Source organism: Thermobia domestica, chromosome 11, assembly GCF_964235325.1.
Source record: "Thermobia domestica chromosome 11, izTheDome1.hap1.1, whole genome shotgun sequence".
Taxonomy (NCBI): Eukaryota; Metazoa; Arthropoda; class Insecta; order Zygentoma; family Lepismatidae; genus Thermobia; species Thermobia domestica.
This window is the reverse complement of record NC_137464.1, coordinates 253,519,265-253,546,449: the sequence shown is the minus strand read 5'-3', so window position 1 is coordinate 253,546,449 and position 27,185 is coordinate 253,519,265. Positions and strand designations below refer to the sequence as shown.

The following is a 27,185-nucleotide window of genomic DNA, read 5'->3' as shown; positions in this document are numbered from 1 at the left end:
GAGTCGATACGGTCACAATAGTGAAATATAGCCCAAAATTATGAACACTTCATAAACTGTAAATTGTATTTAACTATAATATTGACAGAAGATACGATATATTAATTGATCACGTTCAGCTGAATAAAATGAAGTGTTTGATAGTTCGAAGCTTTCGAGAAGATCGAGAAAGATGGATTTTTATCGCGCTAGTACTTAAATCGTCCATTGCTAATAATAATTGAAAGCTTTTATTTTACTGGAACAGCTGAATTAATTTATTTATTTATTGCATATAAAAATACACTACAGTATTAAATACCAAAATCTGTTGTTGCTTTTTATCGTCTAAAGATTTTACGCATATTCCTAACCAGGGATGTAATAAGATGTATACCCATGTAATATTTTTATAGTCCAGCGTACACTCACCTTAAGTCGTCGGTGAAGCAGCATAGTGGCGTATCCTGATAAGTTCATACGAGAGCGGTTTAAAATGTCTCGTTTAATGTTATATCATGACATTCGTCTCAAAAGTGAAATGAAATGAAATCTTTAAGTTTAACGTTCCAGGATTATGCCCTTTAGGCTAAGGGAGATAGATGATTGAGACAAGTGAACGATGCTGGAATAATTGTGGAATGAGGATGTGGGAGAAAACGAGAGTACCACGAAAAATCAACGGGCACGATGTTGTTACTCATTTCAAGTTACGCTATTTTCATGAAGTTCATATATCCGTTTATATGAGGAATTTAGATATGAATATTTTATTCTTGATAGAGCAAAGTTAAATAATGATGGGATGATGGTGATAAGACAAAATCACATTGTCGGGTTACGCCAATACGCCCCTTCATCGACGAAATTTACGAAAAAAAAAAAACGAGCAATAACGGACGTGGGTATGCGCTATACGGTATTTTCACAACCTGTCATATTCACCAAAATAATGTTAGCATATTACGTTACTGTCCCTCACAGTGACGCAATTATATTTGTAAAGAAAATAGCTCCTTTTGTGTTCAAAATTGACCTTTATTCTTACTGTTTTTTAAACGAAGTATCGCACGCTATTAAATGTCGTCATTTTTTGATAGTAATCAGTGTTGCTTATTAAGTTACTATCTAAATACGTTAACATTTTTTCACGTTACGAGATAGGCCTACCTAGAAAAAAAGTTAAACTGGCTCACCTGTCAAGACTGAATGAATTTGATATAGTGGGTTAATGTCTATAATAACCTGTCCGATGTCTTCCCGACGAAGATGAACTTTTCTATCGTCTCATTATCTGTTCTTCACTGCTTGTCCATGTGGCTTTTACAAATTATCTTCTAGCATTGTTATTGCAAGTAAGTCCAAAGGATTCTTGTTTGCTTGGGTTATCTCTAGCATTTAGACTGTTACTATAGCAAAAGGGAGTTTTATCAGTTAACTGATACAGAGCATAGTATAGGAAGAAACAAGCTTTGTATTTCTGTAGGTGTTTGTAGATTTCCTTTAGAAAATTTCCCTCAAATTACTCATTTTCCCTTATCAAATTTTCCCTTAGTTTGTTGCGTCCAATTCTTGTGACAGAAGTTACGCGATACGATTAATTTAGCTATATTAAAGGAAGTAGCAACCATATTTGTTTTATTAATTTGCTTTTTGCTTCTATTTCTTTCCTTTTTTCTTCACTTTTTCTAGAAAAAATACATACAAATACATCCGGCCAAAAATAGGTGCAAATGATGCTACTTTGAACACACACACACACACAAACTATTGCTATTGCATTGGTTTATTTCTGAAAATCAAAGAAACATTTATATTGGTCAATCAGTCGGCGTGATAATTTCTTCGCATTTTCAATATTTTATCGAAAAATTCTCTTTTTGCTAAATTTACCTACGAAATTCCCATAGATTAGGGAAATTTCCCTTAAACTATGAACACTGATTTCTGCCTTTTGCTACAGGATTATCTTTTGTTGAGGGAAATTCCGTTTGTCGACATTTTCAAATTAATGTTCGTTCCGTTTATCAACAACCAAACATTTTAAAATCCATGTGTGTTCTGCTTCGTATTCTAATGATCACCTAGGATCAGGACAATATAAACTGGGAGAATTTATATATATATATATATATATATATATATATATATATATATATATATATATATATATATATATATATATATATAAATTCCAATATTAAACAAAATAAACCTATGTTTTCCTACAAGTCAACAAGAAACCGTTGGAAAAGTTTCCGTGGCTGCATTAAGATACGGAACACAAGCTAAAAATTAACTTTCTAAGTAAAATTTGGTTACAGAAAGTAGTTCGTGACCTCAAACTACTTGGTGAACCTTCGTTAATATAATGCTACTAGTTCTTACAACCTTTAGTTAACTTTATTTAAGAATTGTGTTATGTTCTAGTATTTTTACTTCCTGTGTCTTTTCCGACGTCCAGTTTGTTACGCATAATATAGTTTATATACAGATATACCATTTGAAGGCGTTATGGTAATGATTGCCCACGAGTCAGAAGTTGACGTTGTTTCGACTTGAAAACGTCTGTCGTAGAAAACATATATTTCTATTGGAAGAGCTCTGTATAATGGGGCGTTTACACTTAGTCGATTTGCGTTCGATTCAGTTGAATTGACGTCACTTTCAACTTAATCGACCGTGTAAACGGGACTTCAATTTAATCGCTTGTTGATCGAAGGCGAGTAATCGACTGGCAACTGAATTGAAAGACGTTCTATTTTCTTCTGCTATAACACCGCAAATTGTACCAATTATTGCTTGCTTGGACATCTTTTAAATTGCCAGTCGATTTCGAATCGACCAGAGGAGAGCGAGTCGACAAGCAGCATTCAATTTCGGTTGAAACAATTGAACACATCCATCGATCTGATTCGGCCTAGTTGCTTCGATTTAGTCGCAAATGCAACGAGTCGATTTAGCCATGCGACTAAATCGACCAAGTGTAAACGCCCCATAAGCCCGAAGAGGGATGGACGGGAGAATTAAAATCTCGTGCCTCGTCTCTCGACTTTCTAAGGATTTTTGTCGTCTCCTCCCGCCGCGTGCAAATGTATGTACAAAATGTATGGCTTGAGTTTGTTTTCTGAGTTGCATCTAGATCAGTGGTTCTCAAAGTGGGGTCCGTGACTCCTGAGGGTCCGCGGGACAGCCAGGGGGTCCGCGACACCTAAAAATTTAAAAGTGTTGTAATAAAATGGAACTCTCGGCTGTTATGCAAGAATACTTTTAAGATTAAGAAACTACAGCTATGAGCACTACGAGTACAAAACAATAACTATTCATCATTTTCAGTGCTCAAGCATTTCATTCATTCTTCAGGTGAAAAACTCTCTGCTGAAATGCACAAAAGGACACTTGAAAGCGTTAGCTGCAAGTTTTCGAGAATATTTCCCTGTCCCACATCTGGTAATGGTTGGATTGAAAATTTGTTCACTAATATAGAAATCCATGACATAAAGGTCCACACATTTCTGTAACACAGAAGAAGAACAGCTATTGGAACTATCCTACGATACTTCATGAAAAAAAGTTTTCAAAGAAAATGAACTTTGTAACTTTTGGTTGCGTGTGCGCTGTGAGTATAAAGAGTTGTCTAAAAAGGCATTGCAACATTTGATGCCTTTCCCTGCCACAATCATGTCATCAGACCTTTTCTGTTTTTTGAAATATTAAAAAACAAAGCGAAATCGTATTAATGTGGAAACGGACCTAAGATTGATGATGACAAAACTTATTCCAAATTTCATTGCAATTATGGAAAAACACAAAGAATTTCGTTTTTCATATTAGTGACCCCATATTTGGGAACATTGTTTATCAAGTAGATTTCCTTAAAAAAAAAAAAGGCTTGAAAGTTACTGCATTTTCAATTGAAATTTCGTTCACTAGGAAACAATCATGTATCTTTAGAGTAAATTACTTATTGTATTATTCTTCTTCTAATTAGTGTATATTTTTAATACCATGTTAAATTTCAGATAGCATTGCAACAGGGTCCGCAGATCACTTTCCGACTGAACAAGGGGTCCGCGTTATCGGAAAGTTTGAGAACCACTTATGTAGATGTTATGAGAATCCTTTCGCGTCACAAGTGGTCTATACGAAGACTGTGCAATAACAACATTTAAACCATATTTATTAGTGGAGAATATTGAGTAATGATTTGCGTATCTTTAAACGTTAATAAATGCTTTACATTATGTTCGCACAATTACTTTATCAGTTCAAATATAATTACTGTGAGTCATGTAACACTGCCCACAAAAATCGTGAAATGTTTCGTCTCTTCTCGATAACGAGAGAAGAATTCTTATAGGTCTCGTCTCGAAGTTATTCGTCTCGCTGGTTGTCGTAGTTCAGAGGGTTTAAAGTTCAAGAATATTCTTTGGTTTCTCACCTACCATCTCATCGCTCACCATAATTACAAGCAATGCTTTTATCTGTAGCAAAAGATGCTGCTATTTGTTAAGAATTTGTTATTACAGCAGTAAATACATTTGTGACTTATCCTTCCATATGCACTTGTCTCTAGATCGGTTTTTCCTTTTCGTATCAACTGCAGAATGACAACATCAAAGCAACCATTAATTGACATATTTACTGGTGTTAAACTGTGTGAGAGAAAATCCTACTATTCTAGTGAATACTAGTGCAGATGTTGTCCGTACAAACATTTTGGGTACAAAACCAGACCGCCGATACGTCATACCCAGAACGTCGCGGGCAAAAACCTCGTCTGACGAAAACCTCGCCATCCAAAATTCCTCCGGACGAAATCTCGCATAATATGTAATTTTTTTTTATATATATATATAGTGTAGGAGCTGTTGGAATGATTACAGTATCCTAAGGAAACTGTACGATTTGCTTTGCCATAATCAAGTAAATTTTAAGTAGTTTACATAGTCTATTGGTAAATTGTCTTGCCTGCATTTATAACGAGGGGTAGATTTTATCCCCTTCTGATGAATCCCAACCTCAAACAATGGTATTATTTCTGCAAATTGAAGGAAGTACGAAATTTCATTAAAATTAGATAAGTTTTGCGAGAGTTATCTTAGAACCGACAGACAGACACACAGGGGCTGATCGAGTTGAATGGTAGAAGCTTCGCTTCAATGTAAAGAAGGGCTTAAATGTTTAGAAGGTGACTGGGCTTAAAAGATATGAAAGAGTAAACGTATTTATGACATTGGATTTTTTGTTACCAGTTACTTAAATACATACAGTGCCAAGATGAAATGGTGTTCTCACAAGGAACGGACGTGAACCTGTCATCCGGACATCCGAATAAAACCTAGTCCATTCGATAAACATAACAAAGATATCTTCATACACAAAAAATTGGTGCCATGGATAACGGAGTAAGTCCCTGGGGCCCATTAATCCTGCTAATATAAAGAAAATCAGACTAGCAGTGAAATAGCTGTTGCATCAACACTGTTCATTGGAAATTCATGGTGTGTAGTTCATTCTCTTCAGCATGGAACAAGCTTTCGAGAGGTACCATGTATTGGGGCCCATAGCATACTTGAACAGGGAAAATTGGGAAAATTCCCTCCAGAAGTCCTCCCATTAACTTTGAACCCCTCTGGAGTGGCCTCGGGTAAAGGCATACAATCCAAATGTATCTCGAAAAATACTACAGAGGATAAGAAATGTGTGTACCAAGTTTTGTAGTGATAGGCTGAATAGATATGATTGAAAGGTTGTACAGCAATACGTACGCTATGGGTCCCAATGCATAGCACCTCTGGAAAGCTTGTTTCATGCTGAAGAGAATGAACTAAACACCGTAACTTTCGAATGAACAGTGTTGATGCAATAGCTATTTCATTGCGAGTCTACGATTTTCTTTATATTGACAGGGTTAATGGGCTCCAAGGACTTACTCCTTTGTCCATGAAACCTAATTTTTTTTGTGCATTATATATCTTTATGTTTATCGAATGCACTAGGTTTTATTCGGATGTCCGGATGGCACGTTAATGTCCGTTCCTTGTCAGAAACTTATAATTTGAAGTGCATTTTTTTTTTCTGTGACGTGGTCAAGGGCTGAGAAAGGACTTTTGGAAAAGTGGATCCTAAGGAGACAACAGAGACTTACTTTTGTTTCTTTCCTCTTTTTTATTTTTTCTAAAGACTAACGAATTCCAACTAAGCTGTTAAAGACAAAGTTCAAGTTATGAAACTGCACATTAAAAATGAAACTTACGTTTGAAGGTGTTTGGAAATCAAGCTTGCAAAGGAAGAGGAATGGGGAATAATTTTGTTAAAGGATGAAGTAGAAATGGAAATGAAATCTTTAAGTTTTACGTCCCACGGTTATGCCGGTTAGGCTAAAGGAATCTGTGATGATGAGAGATGAATGAAATGGTGGAATGAAGAAAGTGGGAGGAAACGGGAGAACCCCGAGAAAACCCACGAGTACGGTGTTTGTCCACCACAGTAGTTATGGGGCATCTAGTCCTCACTCATGAATATTCATGAGTGTTTACTTTTTTGACATGGTAGCACTTGGTAATGCACGTTTTAAAAAATGGATACACCCTTTTACGCATACTAATGACACATAATGTATGCAGGTGCGGCCGAAGGTTGTATAAAGAACATGACACATAATAAATTGGTTTCCGGTTAAAAGAAATGTTAATTGGACAAGCAGAATACAGAAAAGACCTTTTCGGAAATAAAATATGCAGATCACACACGTAGAACAAGGTAATTCATTAATATGCAGCACATGTAACGCGACAGCTGCTGCTGGAGAATATGCTAGAAATTTGGATTGTTGGAATGGGATATCACGTGATGGACGAAGCATATTAAATACCCAGTGTTTTTTTAGTGAAAAGTAGTTATAGATTGGTTTTAAAGCATGGATTTACCGAAACCTTTGAATTTTAGTACAAGAGGTGAAAGTGATCTCGCAGAATCATCATCTTTGCCGGGGACAGAGGTTTTATCCCAACCGGTGGTGATTTCGCATTTTCCGCCATTGGAAACAGAAGTTACCCCGGCCAACTTGGATGTATTACCGGGAACAGAATTTTCATCCCAACCGGTGGTGAGCCCGCAACCTCCGCCACTGAAAACAGAAGTTACCACGGCCAACTCGGATGTATTACCGGGAACAGAATTTTCATCCCAACCGGTGGTAAGCCCGCAACCTCCGCCACTGGAAACAGAAGTTTTCCCGTTACTTGATGTTGAAAACGAAATAGAAGAATATCCCCCTACACCTTCACCAACAGTGAGTAATTCCCCGGTGGAGAATTGGGAGTTGGAAGAATTTTTGAATTTGCCATGTGAGTGTACTGTGGAACGTACATCATTGGATTGTATAAAAGACTGTATAATATACTGGAAACCAGACAATATATGTATTTGTTTTGCTTGCGGGTTCGGAGACGGCAGTCAATGGACACATGATTGTTTGGTGTTGGATACGGAATCTCTTGAACGGAAAGCTATAGATGCTGTAACGAAATTTGAAGTTCGTGAAGAATTATTATCAATTTACAGAAAAAAGCATGGACAGCCTTTTGCGATGATATGGAATTTCATTGAACGTTTCCGAGATCTTGTGTGGGACTTTGAATATAGACCCATTCTATTAAAAATTTTACTGGAAAAAGATTATGGGAAATACGTGGACATATGGTAAATTGTTTAATTGTTTGATTTCCTTTTATTAGTAATCATGTATTGTGATAGTGAGAATTGTGGACAAAACATTAGTGAAAATTGTGTGTTAGAAACGATTACTGTATACTTACGCTCAAATGGAATAAGTGGTATGCAGCATAATCCTGGAACTTTTCTAGAAAAGCACTTGTTGAATGATAAGACTTTAGTAGAACTCTTTGAAATTTTTCATGAACGGCATCGTGAAATTTCAATCACAAACTTTATGTTAAAAACTGGTGAATGTTTAAAAAATACTGAATTTATTGGACAACTTATTCCAGTTGTCATGGAACGTTCGTGTGAAATTTCAGTTTGCCATAAAATGTATATTGTAGACATACAGGGATTTAAGATTTCCCCGAATGAATTTGTGATACGTGAATTTTGTCTTACTGCGTGTGATGATACTTTAAATTTTCATTGTTTAGTAAAAGTACCATGTGAATTTAACGATTTACCAATAGGTTGCCAAAAACAAATCGATTGGCTTACAAACCACTTGCATGGCTTGTCATGGTCTAGTAAGACTGGCTATCTCGTATCACATATTCGGAATATTATGTATGATTTTTGTGCATTAGATGCAACTTTCCTTTGTAAAGGTGGGGAAAAATCCATTTGGATAAAGAAAATCTTTGCGTTAGCAAACGTTGTGGATCTGGAAAGAAAAGGTTGTCCACCATTAACAGAATTACAAGGTATCGTTTGTAATGAAATTTGTTCATTTCATAAGCAAGTAGAATCAAAATCGGCATGTGCATATCGAAATGCACAACAATTGAATTATTGGTGGAAAAATGAGCGATCCACAACCCTTACTAAGGGCATAGCAAGTTTAATGTTTTCATTGTAATCTTAAAACTATTGTAAGGAAGATATATTTTATGGAGAAATAAAAATATAAAAGTTTTAAAAAATTGGTATTTATTTATTTCTAAAAATCTACAAACATCTACTTTGTTTCTTTTTCATTATGTTTTCTACATGTTTTTTGACAAGCTTATCATTATTTTTTAATTTTTTATGATTAAACATTGCAATACATTTGTCAAATGAAACACCACGTATCATATAATACAGAAAATATAATACAAAATATCCACACATGATAGAATGATTATCTTGAACTTGTACAGTATTTACAAAATAGAGTTTACAATTCCTTTGTAGGAACTGTTGAATTAGTTTAGGCACACCCTGTGCCAGAGAATCAAAATAGTATCCATGTTTATTGTTATTGATATAGATCGCTACCCAATGGCTACCAGGTAAATCAGACTTGTCCAAATTAATAATCAGTCCTACAGGGTGTTGAACAAGTATAGGTAAACGATCAATGGGATAAATTCCAGTCACATTTGCACCGGTAATGCAGTCCTTTAGTAACACTTGTAATAATTGATCACTATACATGTTTATTAGTCTATTTCATCCTTACTTTCCTCCTCTTGTTTTATTTTGGATGGAACATACGTTGCACTATTTGGATTTACGTATAAAACATAACCATAGACTTTTAAGTATTCGGCATATAATAAAGCTTCACGCACACAACACTTAAATTGTCCAAATCTATGTTTTAAATAAGCACAAGAGTAAACATGAAATCCCAAGGAAGACGCTTTTGGGCACTGTAAATCTTCTAAATTCACAACAGTCCGTTCCAATAGTTGCTGCAGATAGTCCTGACGTGTTTTACCATAAGTATACAAGGTACAGGTATTAGCACAATATTGTTTCAATATAGTAGGTAACAATGAGTAATCTACATCGCCATTGTACCAGTCAATACCATAATCATGTTGTACTAGATGTTTATTCGAAAGTATGAGCGGCACACGTAATTCATGTAATGGATATGGTGGTTTAAAAATCCAGCTTTGTACAAAGGGGATATCAGGATTTACAATTGCAAGTTCCTTAATAATAATATGATCATCATTATCGTTGAACGCGGAGAAGTGAACAATAACCCTCATGGCACTCAAATGACGAAATTTTACATTGTATGATCAGTATATACATTCCTGTCTTTATCGATTTGAATGAGAGAGTCAAATTGAGCGTACACAATACATGTAATGGAATTTTGTAGAGGTTGAGAAAATGATAATTTTAAATTGACAGGGGAATCACGTATGACATCCCACGTAGAATCATCTAATGTTCCTGTTGGAGATAGAATGAACGGGTACAAAGTGTATCCATGTCGAAATTCTTCACGGGAAATTGTATGTGAATGATCTTGATAATATATACCGGTACCGGAAAACAGAGTGGAATATGTTTGAACATATAATCCATTTTCAAAATTAGGAGTGAGGGGTGTCGGTGGAAATGATTTTGAACCAACTTGTAATTGCAGTTTGTTAACGTTAAAATGTTGAAATTCAAAAGGATTTACATGTGGTTGACCATTAAATGCAGCGTTTGATACAAAACCTATAACAACACCTTTTGGTACTTTACCCAAAAATAAATTATCGAGATTATATGAACTTACTTCTGCGGGAATGGTATAGGTACGAGTTTCAACACGAGTAAGAGGTATGCTGGCCGGAATGTGTTCCATGCCAGAATTGATTTGCATAGCTAAGTCGGCAGCAATATCTAGACGCCGCACGTGAAGTGTTACGTCTTCAAGTTTGACTTTATATGCTGTATTTTCAGCAGACATTAAACAAAACGTATCTTTTGTACGATGTAATTTTACACGTAAGCTTACTTTATTAGGAAGCATACATCCCACACCGGCAATATCAGCATGGATACGGCCATACATATCGAATGATGCACTATTTCTAACATACTGGGCACGATTTGTAAATCCAGTATTTGCATTACCTAATACATTAAATTGGTTTGCAGTATCTTTATACCATAATCCCCCAGTTAAATGGGTTCGAGCGGCATCACTACCATAATTTAATAATGTTTCGATATAAGCCCGGTACGGATATGAACCAGATGATGAACTAATTAATTTATCGTTTAATAAAACATCAACTTGACTAAATAACGAATGAAGAAAATTATTTACAGGTGCTACAATATCCGCCGCAACTAAATTTGTATTATCGTTTTTTGTAATTTTACATTTTACATAGAGATACAAGTATGCAATGTGAATAAAATCACCAGTTTCACCAGGTACAACAAATTCAATTGGTCCTTCTGACGATAAAGTAGAAACCGGACGATATTCAACAGTGGAAGATGACTCAATAGCAGTTTGAGTCATTGGAATAGTAAACAAATCAAGTTCACTTGTACAACATTCAGGACTACTTCCACTGAGTAATGCCATGATTAACTAAATATATCACCGGAATATTTTCGATTACGTTTGACCGGAGGACCGAATTGTACAATAGCAGGAGCCTTACGTTTTCGTGGACGTCTCTTACCACTACCGGTTAACAACTGACTAAGTTTATTTGCAGCTTTAGTTTTTAATGTTTCTCCAGCTTCTTCTACGCGAGCACGAACGGATTCTTTAAACGGACGGTCTTCTAGTACATCACCTGCAACTTGTATTCCTGTTTGTAACGCTTGCCGGCCTACAGCTTTGGCACCTTGTTTTAATAAAGGCAATGCAAAACGAAATAAACCTTTAAAGAAACTACCAATCCCATGACCCCGTTGATAAACTGGACCTGAAAAGAAGGGAAGGCCACGTCCCCGCTGATAATACGTATGTTGCTTTTTCATTTTCCAGGAGAACGTTTAAAATGAAGTGTCACTGTCAGTGTCCCGGAACGAAATGGTAAATTTCGTCCTGCGTGGTCCTTTAGTAGTATTTCAACACTGTTAAAGCAAAATTTAGAGAGTGGTATATAGTGAATATCTTGATATCGTAACGTTTGAACTTTTCCATAAGTCATATTGCCAACAGTTGCAATACGTAGTAAGGGAGCTTGCGTGTCTCCCACCAATTGATATTCAATAAGATCAGTATACACAAAAATTTGAAAAGGATATCCAATATCTAAGTATGGTTGTTTAAATCCCTGTTTTTGAATAATGAGATCATTTTTTTCATGAAAACCTAGTTGTATAGCCAAAGTAGGTGAAAGTGTTATAAATTCAACGTTTGGTTCAGAAGTAACATGAATAATATTGGAAGCGTTAAATCGTATAAATTCTGAAACTTTATTTAATTCTTCCAGTATGTGTTCAATGTTTGCATAATATCCAGGAGTAATTTTACTTTTCATAATTTCATGACCTTCTAATTTGTACCAAACGATATTTTCATCTTCGGTGACATTATGACACGTTAAAGGAATATGTATTTCACTTAATCCGACACACCAATCCGTATCTGTTAAACGTACAGTATTTTTCAAATTATTAATGAAATGGGTTGGACTATTTTTAGGATAAACGTCTGTACTTGCATTTGAAACCAGTGTAATGTAGAAACTGTCTTCGATGCTTTCAGAAATCATTTTCGTTTAAAGTGAAGTGTCAAGTTCGAAGTTCCAAAACGAAATGGTAAGTTTATACCGAGTTCATCTTTTAAGTTTACTTCTATCGTATCAAAATATTTCTTTTCAACTTTCACGTACTGCGGGTTATGAAATAAAATATTTTTGATTCGTCCATACCGCTCGTAAAATATACTAATTTTACGAAGTAAAGGTCCAATTTCTTCTTGTTGTTTTACAATATCCACACATACGTTAACTTCTGTTGGAATATTATAATCAAGGTTACAGGGATATTTTCCCTGAGGAGCCAGAAATTGTTCCCTATGTTGATCTTTTATATACACCACTGAATTATAAAAATTTGAATTTTCATTCATAAAACCGAGTATATGTTGTAAACCTTTTGTTATGTCTAGAATACACCGATCACGTGACCGGAAGGAATGTTGAATATACACTTGATTCTTAAAATAATTATATTTTATTATACGTACTTTCTCGGGAATTAGATTTAAGATGGCTTTAATGGATGCATAATATCCCTCTGTTACTTTAACAGGATATCGAATATATTCACCATCAATAAATGTATCGATTGTAATTTGTTCACCCGGACCAACATTATAAAAACTCCACGGTATATTAATTTGTGTTAAGCCCACAACCCACTCTCCGTCCGTTAAATCTATGGCCCTTGCAAGTTTTACTCGAAATGAGGATGTTGTATTATCAAAAAGTGTACTACTTGCATTGGAAGGTAACGTCACGTAAAAACCGTGTTTCAATGACGAATTCATTATGCAGACTGAATACTAGATACTCGAATCCACGAATTCATACTTTCTGGGTAGCCTAACCATTTTACGAAAACCCACCCCTTCTTACGTTGAAGAACTTTTTCAATTAAATAGGTTTTGTTTGAGCTTAGAAATATTTTTTGTAATTCTTCAGCATAAAATATTCCTTTAATTTCATCACCATTCCAGTCTTTTAATTTATAAGTTACAGGATTTGATTTTATACATTTATCAACGAGAAATATTTCTCTAGACCAATTTGGCAAATATCCTTTTTCAAGCTTATGTTTATATTTAGTAATACGAACATAATCTCCTGCTTGAAATTTACAAGTTAATTTCTTCTTGTGTACAGTCTTTCCGTACAGCGTATTCCACACTTGATTGATATTTGAATCATTTACTTCTGCGGGTGCCATTTTAATAGTTGAATGATAACTATGATTATAATTGTGTACAATTTGATCCAACACATCAATGTACCGATACGTATTTTCTGCAGTAAAATAACGATATATTTTACTTTTAATGGTACGAATTACTCTTTCTACTAACGCACATTTCATTTCCGAATGTACACTATAATGATTAATCCCAAAATCTTTAAACACTTTCTTTACATGGCGATTATAAAATTCTGACCCTAAATCAGTTTGAACGTGAACCAGTAATGGCACTTGGTTTAAAATTGAAGTTATTGCATTAGCCATTTCAGGCCCTTTCTTTGTTTTCACAGGAATGCAATACAAGTACCGCGAAAAAATGTCAATTGCACATAAAATATAGCGATATCCGTCATTATACTTTGCAATATTTTGCATGTCCGCCAAATCGCATTGTAATGTTTCATTAGGACCACTAACATAATATTGTTTCCGTGGAAATGTTTTTCGTATTGGAGCGTGCATTGTATATGCATCTTGTGATGCTAACCATTTTTTAATTTTCTCTCGGGATAATTTTGTTTTACGTTCTAATGTACTAACACTGGATAAAGATGCAGGATCTGAATACTTGTAATAGATTTTTGATAATTTTGTCATTTCTTATTTACATTTTATATTCTTTCCAATACCGAAATACGTTAGCTGCAATTGCGGGAGATACTGCAGTCGAAGAAGAATGCCGTTTTCGAATTTTACTGCCAGTCACTTTCGGGGTTGTAAAAGCAGGTGAAGGCGGTCCTGGTGTACGTGAACTAATAAACTCCCGAGGAACATTAATATCATCCAATAACGTTTTAAATGGCTGTAATCCTACTGGTTGTGTTGAATATTTTCGTGTACGAACGACATCATTTACTAAATCGATAATATTGGAACCGGGAATGATATTTCCATCGATAGTTACTGTACCTGTTTGATCCCACGAGATTTTCTGTGAATTAATGAGTTGTTTAAGTAATAAATCCGTTTTCCTTCGAAGTGTTTTTGGTACTGATTGTAATATATCGGGTACAAGAGTTAAAATACCACTATCTGTACGACTACTTGCATTTTCTGAGTCAACAATGGGTAGGGCAATAGGATTTTCCGGTGTGGGACTCGATTTATAATGTAAATATTGATGTAATACTTGCTGATACAATTTCCATTTTTGTTCTCTACTCAAATCTGTACGTTGTAAGATTTCGCTCATATCTTTATCTAGTCTTGATTGATGTGCTTCATGCGTCTTTAAATTAGATTGTATTCTATGAAGTGCATTTTCTGGAACTAATAGCATTTTACGTAATTCCGACATGTTATCTTCCAAAAATTGTTGAGGCTAAGGCACCAATGAGTGGCCCGAGAATTAATGGAAGTAATGCACCACCTTTCTGTAGTAATAATTTCTTTTTCTTTTTAAGAGAAAGTTTTGAGGAGAGAGCACGTAAGATCTTCTTATGTCTACGGAGCCTTTGCTTCTGAATTAATGATATGGGGATATTTCCTTTTATAGTATTTTTTGCTACTTGTGATATGGTACGAATCAAATCACCCGGTGCGTTTTGAAGAATAACTTTCCGATCGGATGGCTTGCATTTCGCAAGCGTGCAGAGCGTATTGTAATGATGTTTTACCTTCAACATCTTGATGCTAACTAAACATAAAACGGTGTGGCCGCGTTTTTAACACTACTGTACACATGCATTATTTCTCCGGGAAATATATTTGTTCTCAGTCGTAGGGCATCATGTGTTTGTTGTGTAAGGTCAAACAATAAATACGTGTGTGGTTTTTGTGTAATTTCCTCAAAGACATTCACGAGTTGTTTGCTTTCACGAGGCATAATTTGTCTTGCTAAATATTCAATTTGTAACTTATCACGTGGATTCTTAAATACCACTATATAATGTGCATTTAAACTAATATCTCGAGCATGCCGGTTTTTTGGAAATAAATTTTGAACAATAAATATTACGGTTAATTTTTTGTGGTGAGCGTACTTGGTAAATAATTTGGCCACATCGTCATTTGTTTCTGACATTAAATCATCTAATATGAGTAATGAATTTTCACTTATATCAAAAGTATTTATATCGGGGATTCCTTCCAGAAAACGTATTTTTGCATCAACGTCCAAGTTTGGTATAACTGCGCCATAACACCATACAATTTCTTTAAAGGAAACATTAAACATATCATTTCTTTCTTTGATTAATCGATTCACAAAGTGAGTTTTACCAGCACGGGAAGGGCCGGCTATGAGAATAGTGCACGGATGTTTAAAACGTAACATCTTCGTTGCAAATGACACAATGTGATAGAAACTCTGCTTTTTATTCCCCAAAAAACGAGTCTCTGGCCAATCATTTATGAGATCTATAGCCATACGGAACAGTAACACTTTTTGGTACGTCAGTCACAATGTCAGCGTCTATTCGTCTGCGTTTACTGGTCACCATTTGATGTGTCTTTAGTTCTCTTCGAGAAAAGATGCGCAAATCTGGTTTCCGAACAATTTTGGATGGCATTTCGATTACAGTTGCCTCCCGATTCCCCGTCACTAAATCATAAAAACTATCAAAATTAATTTTATCACTTGTTCTGTGATTTAATGTTATTCCACGTATTTTATAGACATATTTCATTTCCCCACTAGCATTGCGTAAAGCGTAGGCGTAATTCTTTGCACCTAATGCTATTACTTTACGTATTTCCCAACCTTCGGGAACTTCATTTGTTAACCCACCCAAATACGAACTTAATTTTAATGGGAGTTGCTCATCTTTTCTTTGTATAAACATGATACTGTCCGTATCGCAATAGATTACATTCTGTTCTCCAACACTTGTTAGTAGATCATACAGCCACAGTCGTGCCCATGATGTTATAAATGCTGCCAGCACAACATTTGAAAATGCTAATGGGATATTTTCACTCTCACAGTCTTTATATTGAACAATTAAATGAGTTTCACCAACTGGTGTTACAGCTTGAATTTCATATTTAGGATCTGTTAAAATTTTTAAAAAATCCTCTGCTGTATCAACCATTGTGCACTGTGAAAGGTCTGTTCGTTGTCCCCATTTCCCGTACAGCGAATTCAAAAACAGTTTCGCTGTACTGCGCAGGCCTGGATTATATTCTATATTCTCATAATTTAACTGTATCCCCTCATGCCTGAAATATTCTTGAATGTACTTTTCCTGCTCTTCTTTTGTATTGCATTCTGCAGGAAAGCCTGAAGCTTCTTGTTTCATTTGTAAAAAGGATTTCACATATGACCCAAATAATCCTTCACAAACATCTTTTTCCGGGACTAATAAATCAAACTCCCATATTTCATGAATTTCAATTAGCTCATACCCATTGTCTAATGCTTTGTGCAGTTCGGGGGTACAAAACGTACCGGTAATGATACGTTCAAGATCTATGTGCGTACATTCATCATCATTTTGTTCATCCATGCATGATTTACACAATCCAAAGATTAATCTTCCTCCCGTAACATAAGGGAGGATTGGAAAATATAAATCGGAGGGTGGAAGAACACTGCATTTTACAAGTCCATGAATGTTTCGCACATTGGGGAAATTGGGGCCATTGTGTACTTTAGGTACATTCACAGGCATGCCTCGTTTACACATTGTTGCGGGATAAAGCGAGGTGACATCTACGTAAACTACGTATTCGTCCTCTGCACAGTCTACATATAACTTAAAATTTTCTGTTCTTCCTCCTTGATAGGCAGATTTTGGAATGAGAGGATCACGAATATGTTTGCACCGTTGTTCGATGATCTTCTGTATATGTTTATCACGTTTTACCATTGCATCCCATTCACATTCCCAAATTTCTATTAAATTATAACCTAATTTTTTCAAATAGTTGCGGCAGTGCACTGTTTGTTCGTATCTCTTTTCAAAAGTGTTGTACGCACCATTTTCTTTGCATAAAATGCTATTTCTATTATCTTTATAACAGCTTCTACAGGAATGCCAGTAACATCCCATGAACTGATATATAGTGTTTGTTTTAGCGTCAAAACCATCGACTTTATATCTGCCAAACCGTTCCTCCAACGCATTATTCGAAGTAACAATAGATCTCTTTGTTACATGTTCCATATACTTCAACCACTTTAATGCTTTAATACTCTGTTGTTGAGTAAGTTGGAACCCGTTTGGAGGAATAACTGGAATTGTGTTTTCAATCAGGTGATGACACCGGTACGTCAACATTGCTAGACTAGCGATCGTCGTGCTGGAAATAAAACATTGAATACCATTTGTTTTCTCTTCAATCATGGAGGTAAATTTAATTACTGCCTCCGCCAATATACGCACATCGTTCCGGCAGTACTCCATCAATTCTTTCTGAAAATCAAAAACATCACCATTCCGTACTCGCTCTTCATGCCACAGCATAAGTTCTGCCCGGTCTGCCGTACTACGTGAGTCTGGGTCATAATAATGCAATGCTGGCCATTCTCCAACGTAATTTTGATGTTCCTCTGTATTAAAGAGGTATGGAAAATCTCCTTTTTTCAATTCAACATTCAATCCTAAGGTTTTCGGTAATTTGGATAATTTTACACCAAGATAAAGAAAAGTGTCCCGAAAATAAAAACGATTACTAATACTAATTTGAAATATCTTTTGACCGTGCATAAGAACATGTGGAGTTATTTTTTGTTTCTCAATAAGTGTCCGCACACAAAATAGGCCATCATATCGCGAATTATTGTGAGCAAGTGCCACAATGATCTGATACTCTGGCCTTTCCATAAGCACATGTTCAATAAACGCCTCCATGGTTGTGAAAGAAAACATACGGTTCCCGGATATTTTATCTCCGCACTTGAAACATAAACTATCTACTCCTGTATTTATGCAGTGGAAACATACATTCAAACAACAACATAAATTTACGGCATGTTCCCGTTCACCTTTCTCATTTGGTGCTAATAGCATAGTTTCCACATCAAATATAATATACAAAAACCGTTCAGTGCGTTTTAGTTTACACTTTTGAACGAAACATCGATGGCCAACAGTTACGTGCACTTTACAAAGACTACAATAGTAGTCGCCGCATACATGAGCTGATTTTCTTTTTCTCACATCATAAATTACACCACATGCGTTACACAATTTTACGTAATCACATGTGGATTTCTTTACTTTATTTAGTGTTAAATGGTTATTAAAGCAAATGCCTTCAGCAAAGTTTCTATTACATTGTGTACAATGTACCAATTTCGCGTTAGTTTCTTTACTATGAAAATGTTCACAGTACGAACATCTCATCTGACATTGGTGAGCACTACGATCTGATCTAAATCCTTCCAAGCACGAAAAGCAGAAATTTCTCTTACCCATAAACGAAGTAATATTCTTAATGGGCTGGAAATGGCCCACAGTATCCCCTCTTTGATACAGAATAAATATCTTTTTCTCAGCATTTATTCCTGGGTAGCGTACCACAGGTGTTCTGGAATTTTCCGGTAATTCATATACTACAATTTGATAATTCTTTTTCACTAAATAATTTTGAAAAGCAACTACATCTTCTAAATCAAATCCCTGTTTCCGTTCAACGTACATTTTCGCATCGTTACACAATTGTTGTGCTTTATTAACCCATGTTTTCTTCGTAGGCAAGGTCATATTGTATAGTGCATCCTTACTTTGTTCATGTTTCGTAATCCAATATACTATGGATTTTGGCAGACAAAGAAAATCGCTAGCCTTTGTGGCCACCACATGATCCTTGAAAAACATACTCATTTCTGCATATTTTCTTACCGCTGCGCGTTTAGATATACCCTGTCCGTGTAATCCATCAACGATGTCAAACCGGAATTCTAATTGATTTCCTAAAAGAAATGATTCATTGCTATTTAGTACGTTCTCCACCGTTCTAAGAACCACATCGGTATTCAAATTTTGACGTTTTCTCCATGGAACAAACACTTCTTTATTCAGAAGATCTCGGTCGGAATTTATTCTTAAACCAACAAAATCGTGGGGCCGTGTATCCCTCAGAACGGTAGAAAGCGCATAATCCATCATGGATGTAATATAATCCATGGGATTTGTAATTATATGTTGCACCGTTGGTTTTACAATAATTTCCACCCCTTTCATATTGAAACGCGGGTACTCTCTCACATTTCTCCCCACAATTTCAAACATATTACACTCTCTTTCATTCCCTCCATATCCTCGCAATGGAGGGTGCTGAGAAGTTGTGGGTCGCATATCTTCTGAATAATGTGCATTATTCAGACGATCAACACGCGCATTTTCTTCCTCAATTTCTTGTAATTTTTGCCACAACATCTCTGTAAAGTCAGTTTCGGAATTTTGAATTTCTACTGGTTCATCCAAATTAATTTCATTTAATAGTGCCCAATCAATATGTAATGAGTCATCATCATCATCATCATTATGTTCTGATTGAACATTTTCTCGATTTCCCGTAAATGAAAAGAACGCGGATACACTTTTGTCACTCACTCGCTCTAACTGCCCCTTCTCAGAAGCCATATAATTTAAATATGACATAAATGCCGCATCATACAGTCGATCTTCACGGAAAAATCCGTGGTCAAAAAGCTCTATAATATCCGCTGCTGAGCGAACATTATTCAGAATGATATATTGATTATTTTTATAATATAGGTACAAAAGCGATAGTAGATCACTTACAATTTCAGACGATCCAACATACCCTGCTGCTTGCAGGTCCACTACTTGTTGCCAAGTCTGTAAAACACGTTCAGCACTATCCAAGCCTCTCAGTCTTCCCTGGAAAATGGTTTCATCAATCACGTTAAATTCCTCAAAGTAAAACTCCATTTTTCTGTAAAATACAAGACAAAAAAAGTGCAATCAATATATGTATACAATGACTAAAAACCTGAAAACAAACAAAATTTTGAAAATAATAATAATAATAATAATAATAATAATAATAATAATAATAATAATAATAATAATAATATTAATAATAATAATAATAATACTTACCGAATATTAGTTTATCTCTGTTTAAGTGATAATCCAATTGAAATCCACGTCTTTCGTGCTCTCTGCTTTTTCTCGTTTCTATCACTTATTTGCTTCAGCACCTAAAACAGAAAAGAAAAAAAAATGCAATTAGTTACCGTATTACGACTTTTCAAATTACAAAATATGATATTCAACGTAACACTAACGCTCAACCATATTGGCTTTGCATGTAAGAGAGCCATGGTTCGATTCGCGGTGCAGATTCTATTAACTACCTATCCAATATAAGATTGTAAAATATACCATTTATAACTGACAAAAGTCTACAATGCAAGCAAGTGTGCGGTTCTCCACGTAGAATAGCACTGGTTCGATTCCCGGGAGCACATTCTCCTAACTTTCTGTACAATATAATTTGTATATACCTGTTGTGTCATACACAATTCATAGCTACATATAAGTAATAAGTTCACACTGCAAGCATAAAATTTAGCGCACGGTTCTCCACCTGGGAGAATACTCATTCGATTCCCGGTGCAATCATGAATGTTGATTCCCTACATATTACATTATACTATATCTTAGACAAGTTATAATTCCATAAAAGTACACCGAGTCATATCATTTTTTCAATGCCGGAAATTCCGCAATCAATTCCCGATAAAACCAAACAGTTCCGTCCCCCTTATACTTCCAACAATTACAATATGTCCCTTTCCCATATAAAAGTAAACAAGTATAATACAAGAAAACTACAATGTTAGTACTTACCAATCTTCCAATCTCTCCTAGTAATAAAATATCTTCTTCGCAAAGTTAACACTTGATGCTCCTGCTGTCTTCTTTCTAAATGTACACATCATGCAAATGCATCAGTATTTATATGCCCTTCAATCTTTCCAGAAGTTTCGAGTGTGTTCTTTCCCCTATTCCAACAATAATAAATTTAAAAAAGATCTCGAAGTTTTCCAGTACTTTCTTTCACTCATACCAACGATCCAAATTTCTAGAATGTTCTCCAGCAGCAGCTGTCGCGTTACATGTGCTGAATATTAATGAATTACCTTGTTCTACGTGTGTGATCTGCATATTTTATTTCCGAAAAGGTCTTTTCTGTATTCTGCTTGTCCCATTAACATTTCTTTTTCACCGGAAACATTTATTATATGTCATGTTACCTCCGGATGCACCTGCATACATTATGTGTCATTAGTATGCGTAAAAGGGTGTATCCATTTTTTTTAAACGTGCATTAGGAAGTGCTAAAATGTCAAAAAAGTACACACTCATGAATATTCATTTGGGCGAGTAGTTTGCCCACAACTACTCACCACAAAGTCCACACGGTGCGAGCTGGGATCGAACTGGGGACCCCAAGCACCGGAGGTGAACGCTCTACTACTGAGCCATCGCGCTCCCACGAAGTAAAGATGGATGCAATGTTTAGTTGGACAGAGTTAAGAAGCGACTTTCGGCATATAAAGTCGTAATCAAATATAAGCACTTACATATGTGTGCATTTTCCAAACTTCAACTCCCAGAGAAGGCAATCTATTCAATTATGCAAAATAAATAAATAAATAAACCTTTCAAGTATGAAAGCTACTAATCTCTGGTGAACATTTTTTTTAATGCGCCAAGGGACAGAAAGTATTTGACATCCGTCGAGAATTGATGGCGGTTTATGGAGAGAGTGTTATGTCGCAGAAAAGAAGTATGTGTATGGTGCAATGCATTCGCAAGTGGTAGGACTGTGACAGACCACCATCGTCCATCACCGACAGGAATGTTCATGACGTCGATGCGATGATTCTTGAAGACAGAAACGTGAGGTTGCATGACATTGCAGATGCATTGCAAATGTCATATGGTTCAGTGAGGAGTATCATCCATGACCAACTTGGCTTCAGAAAAGTGTGCGCGCGCTGGGTGCTAAAACATCTGAGTGAGGACCAAAAACATCTTCGAATGACCTATCTCACACGATATGCCCACAAGGGAAATTCATTCCTCATCATCATAACGGACGATCAAACTCCATGCCTCTATAGACATCTGAATCAAAACGTCAGAGTATGATATAGAAATATCAGCTGTCACCTCCTGCCAATACATTCAAAATCTCAACATTTGCCAAGAAAACAATGGCTACTGTGTTTTAGGATCGTCCAGATGTTATTCATGTTGAATTTTTGTCGAAAGGTAAGAACTTTACTACGGACACACATTGTCAAACCATGAACAGGCTAAAAGCAGCCATACGTCAGAAATGAAGTGGCACTGCGAGAGGAGATGTTGTTACTGCACAATAACGCATGACCACATGAAGCCCAACGGACCCGTACACACATCGTGAGGTTAGCTGGGAAATTGTTGATCATCCTCCGTATAGCCCTGATTTGGATCCTTCCAACTACCATTTGTTTGGGCCTCTACACTGGAAAAGACACAACAGGATACGGTTACCTGGTTAGAAAATCTGATACAACATTTCTTTGCAAAGGGCATGGACGATTTGGTGTCACGTTGGAATAGATATTTTGGAGCGCAATAGTTCCTATGTCGAACGTCCGTTGCATTTTATCATTTTCTCTCACTTCCATTGTTCTTCTTAACATATAGTTCATACTCGTGGACGTTTTCGTGTGGACCTCGTGAAATGGGGAGAAGAATAAATGTGTGCATTATGTTCGTAGTCTTTAACCTTAAATAAATGTACCACGACCACATAGCAAATTTTGTCCCGAATTTATACTGATCCTGTATTTGCATTATAAATGTCTTTGTACTGTGCGTTGTGGAGATTGCCTACAAATAGAGAAAAAATAGAATATTCTTTAATGTTTCATTGTAATATCGTTGGTTAGAAGAGAAGAGTTGAAGCTGTTTCATTTTGAAAAGGAATCATGAAAATGATGTCTTGTCTGGTAAAAAATGTATTTCCGTTGGAAGAGCTCTGTATTATCTTCTATATAATCACATACTAACCTAATACATAATTTGAATTAGGCATTTTGCTCAACAATGGCTTATTACATTTGATTTTTCTTTCGTAAGTGACTTTTAATTACTTGTATTTGCACAAGATTAATCATAATACACGTAATAATAAATCTGGGTTGACACAGTAAGTCAGAATTCTAATGTTTCTGGCCTACGTAATACAACAGGAAAGTAATTGCTGGTATGTAAATACAGTATATATCTAACGTCAGGACATTATAAGTGATTTATAAAATACTTTGAATTAGTCCAATTATGCCTTATTATAGTTAAGACGCGGTTCTATATACAATGCCCAACCTTTTGTCAATAATTCCTCCTTCGTAAGTCCACCAAATTTATTCTTAACTCATCGAAAACCTCGCTGTAAACTAAAAATCTAAAGTTGTTTATACGACAAGCATATAACCTTACATGAATGTCAAACAATAACTCTAATGAAATGATTTATCTTCGCTCGGGAGTGTGAGTGAATTCCTGAAGCTACTGATACGAATTATTCCATCGTTGTAATATTTAAGAAGTAGAGAAGTTGCAATACATACCTGATCATTTCGATGTCTCCCATCTGATCTGTTGTTGTTGTTAGTGAAAAGTGGTTTCCAGGCAGCTAACAAGTGTACGATGGGCAAGGAGAGAGAGTTCGTAGTGTGTGTGTGTGTGTCAAGAATATAAGTGTTATCAGCAAAGTGGAATACGCAACTTCCGAATTGGTAGGAGGCGTGGTCTGCTTTTTCTCTTTTGCTTGTCATTTTTTTTTATCATCCTTTGATTACCAAGAAATTATTATCACACATAGACAAGGTCAAATTTATTAACATTCATTACTAAAAATAGCCTACCTTTTGTCAACCTGTGAATGTCCTCAGAATGAGTTTTCAGGACAATAGGTGTTTAATAAGTTGAGTGTGCTTCGCTGTAGTCCAGTGGTTAGTGCGCTGTCACAAATTCGATTGTGCAATGGTATACGAGGGTATTAGCAAAACTTTCCGGCCTTAAATTGGAATACTGCGGCGCTGATAATAATAAGCCGTTCATGGCGTACAGTGCCATCTATCGAAGAAAGAATGTATCACTTTAAACTGTCTAACTGCATCAGTTCACTTGTATCCGTCATTCTGCGTTGAGCTCGCTTGCTGGATGGCAATGCTTCAGTCCACACGACTCTTGTTACCATGACTGGGGTGCCAAATCTGACCCATAAGATGGGTGTTGAAACTCTTCGAAGCTAAAATCTTGCGCTGCGGTCATTTGAAACTGTAGTGTGGACTGGAGCACTGTCATGCAGTAAGCGAGCTGCATGCACAACGTCTGATTCAAATGACTAGCTCCAACAAACTGACGCAGACGCAGCTACATAGAGAATATTTGAAACTGATACATTATTTCTTCGATAGATGGCACTGTATGCCATGAACGGCTTATAACCAATGGTGCAATACATCGTTGTGAGGTCGGAAAATTTCGGAAGTACGCACGTATCTTTGGAGTGAGGAAGCAACGAAAAGAATGCGGTTTCTGTCTTTCATGTACCCACATCAGCAAATTAGAAATACACATAAATGCTGGAATCAAATCATCACTAACGTTTTTCCCTGTATGCGACCGAAATTAAGACTACCGGATTGACTTACTGGAATATAATATTTAAAGGGAAATTTATCTTTCAGTTTTTCACGTCCCACTATTATTCTCTTTAGGCTAAGGGAGACGGGGATTAAGGGAAATGAATAAGAATGGAGGAATTAGTGAAATGAAAATATGGGAGGAAACGGGAGTGCCGTGAGAAAACCCCACGGACACGATGTTGTGTACGACAAACTTCTTGTTCCGAGAATCGATCTAACCAGGCATTCGAGTAAGATAACCTCTTTATCACTAAACCACAGTGTCCCGCACAGGGAAATTTATGCAATATATATAACACAATGAGAATACGAAATAACTACAATGATATTTTTAAATGTACAGAATGGCCCATAATTGTGTGTATGATGTTTCAAAGACTGGGTAAAGAAACTAGCAACATAAGTTGAACATAAATTTGAACATAAACGCATTATTCTCATACCTTTCCTTGCAAGAAGTTTAATCTCTGTTTTCCATGGCGTGGTCGTCCACCAATGCACCATCCAAATCCATCCATGCCTGGAGACGAAGAGTGATATTATAGCAAGCAGCTTGACAGACCCATACTGATATCCTGTGAAACTCTTTAGTGATAGCTTCTTGTAGTTTGGCCTAATTGCATCTGTGATGTTGATACACTTTGTCCTTTAAAACACCTCATAAGAAAAAGTCAGGTGGTGTCAATTCGGGAGATCTAGGAGATCCACAGGATACAAACGCACAAGACACACACGCTGTTTCAGAGACAACCGTTTCGCCATTCTGTCTGGCATATACTAACGGTTCTAAGTCCGGTGACCGTTATTCCTACTGTCAGGCTATACAGTGCTGCTATATTGAAATTTGTCCAAAATTAGAAGAAAGTGAGTGAATGCTGCGCATCAAAATTTATGATATCGCAGAGCGTGATATTTGTAGTGGCGAGTGACAGTAGCGAACAAGGAGTGAAACAATACATAATGTAACAGTTGGCTGTGCGCGCCATAATAACTGCAAAGTACATGATCAAAAGCAAGTGGGAATGTGTTTATGATTTGAGCAGAGACATTAGAACGTTCTCTGTTAGTCGTGTTTTGAAAAAGGAAATTATGTTTCTAAGGTAAGTAGGATAGTATATTCTTTTAAAATATAAAACTATTACACGACAATATTAGCATGTTCTATTTTCAGTTATTTTTTTGTGTATGTGAAGGTGCATATGGAGTAATGGCGCGCAGTGTTTCCCCCCTCATTGTTTTCTAGGGGACAAATTATACACAAATATACTTCAAGTATTTCATTTCAGGTATAGTATTTCAAGTTTATTGTCTCTGCTTTTAGTATTTCAAGTTTACAGTACCTAGTAAATTATAAAATACGTAAACATGCTTGGTTTCTATGTTACATTGGACTGTTTAATATTAGTATATTATCTGCGCGATATTACTCTACGGGGATGGTGAATACCGCGCAATTGCCTCACTCATTTTTTCGCTTTTTTTCATAATGTAATGCAGTTAACATAACAGCTTATACATACGTTTAAGTTACAGGATGTGGTTATATGTTTCTGATTTGATAGTCCTTTTCATCCCAAAATGTCTGCGTAATTCGCGACTAAACCGTAAGTGCGCGAAATTCAACCAGTTTCCTCTACAAGTATTACAGTCAGTGAGGCACAAATATAATATTTCTTTTTTACAATGGTTTCTATTCTGTCTTGGTGTATTTTTAAATTATAGATTTAAATGTTATATCCTTACTGTCACGCGCTTTCATATTAATGATAGCTCTGAAATCTTATACACCCCGCATCAAAAAAATTGCGACAGCTAACGCCGTCCAGTTAGGCCACCCAATATACACCTTTCCCGATAATCGTGTCTGTTAAAGAGACCCCCTCTCTCTCGTTTCCTCTCTCTCCCATACTAAAATTAGCTAACAATATGAGCGCAATTCTAATTTCAAACTACACATGTAGTAGTATCGATAAAATGAAAGAATAAAACCGAGATGAAACAAAATCCATAAGTTAATGTAGGGAGAAACTTAAATACACATAATTAAAAATTGAAACCAATAGATGTCTATTACACCCAGGTTCAGAAATAAGAGAGAGAGAGAAAGGGAGAGAAGAAAAAGAAAAGTGAGAACAGGTAAAAATGTGGAATTTAAATATAGTGAGAAAAG

The 27,185-nt window shown here is 35.9% G+C and overlaps 1 protein-coding gene across 3 annotated transcripts in view; it reads right to left on the bottom strand.

Moving 5' to 3' along the window:
- Positions 1–25,680, bottom strand: part of LOC145663806 (uncharacterized) — a 37,913-nt gene extending 12,233 nt beyond the window's left edge. The window contains exon 1 of one of the 3 annotated variants that reach the window (XM_081729897.1): positions 25,459–25,680. Coding sequence is in view for 1 of the 3 variants with exons in the window: in XM_081729894.1 (XP_081586020.1) it covers positions 23,933–23,955 (23 nt within the window). In the remaining 2 variants the exon portion in view is untranslated. Of the gene's footprint in view, positions 1–1,175; positions 1,394–23,932; positions 24,057–25,458 lie in introns of those variants that run through there. The other 2 variants (XM_081729894.1, XM_081729895.1) reach the window with 2 other exon arrangements.
- Between the last annotated feature and the right edge of the window lie 1,505 nt (positions 25,681–27,185).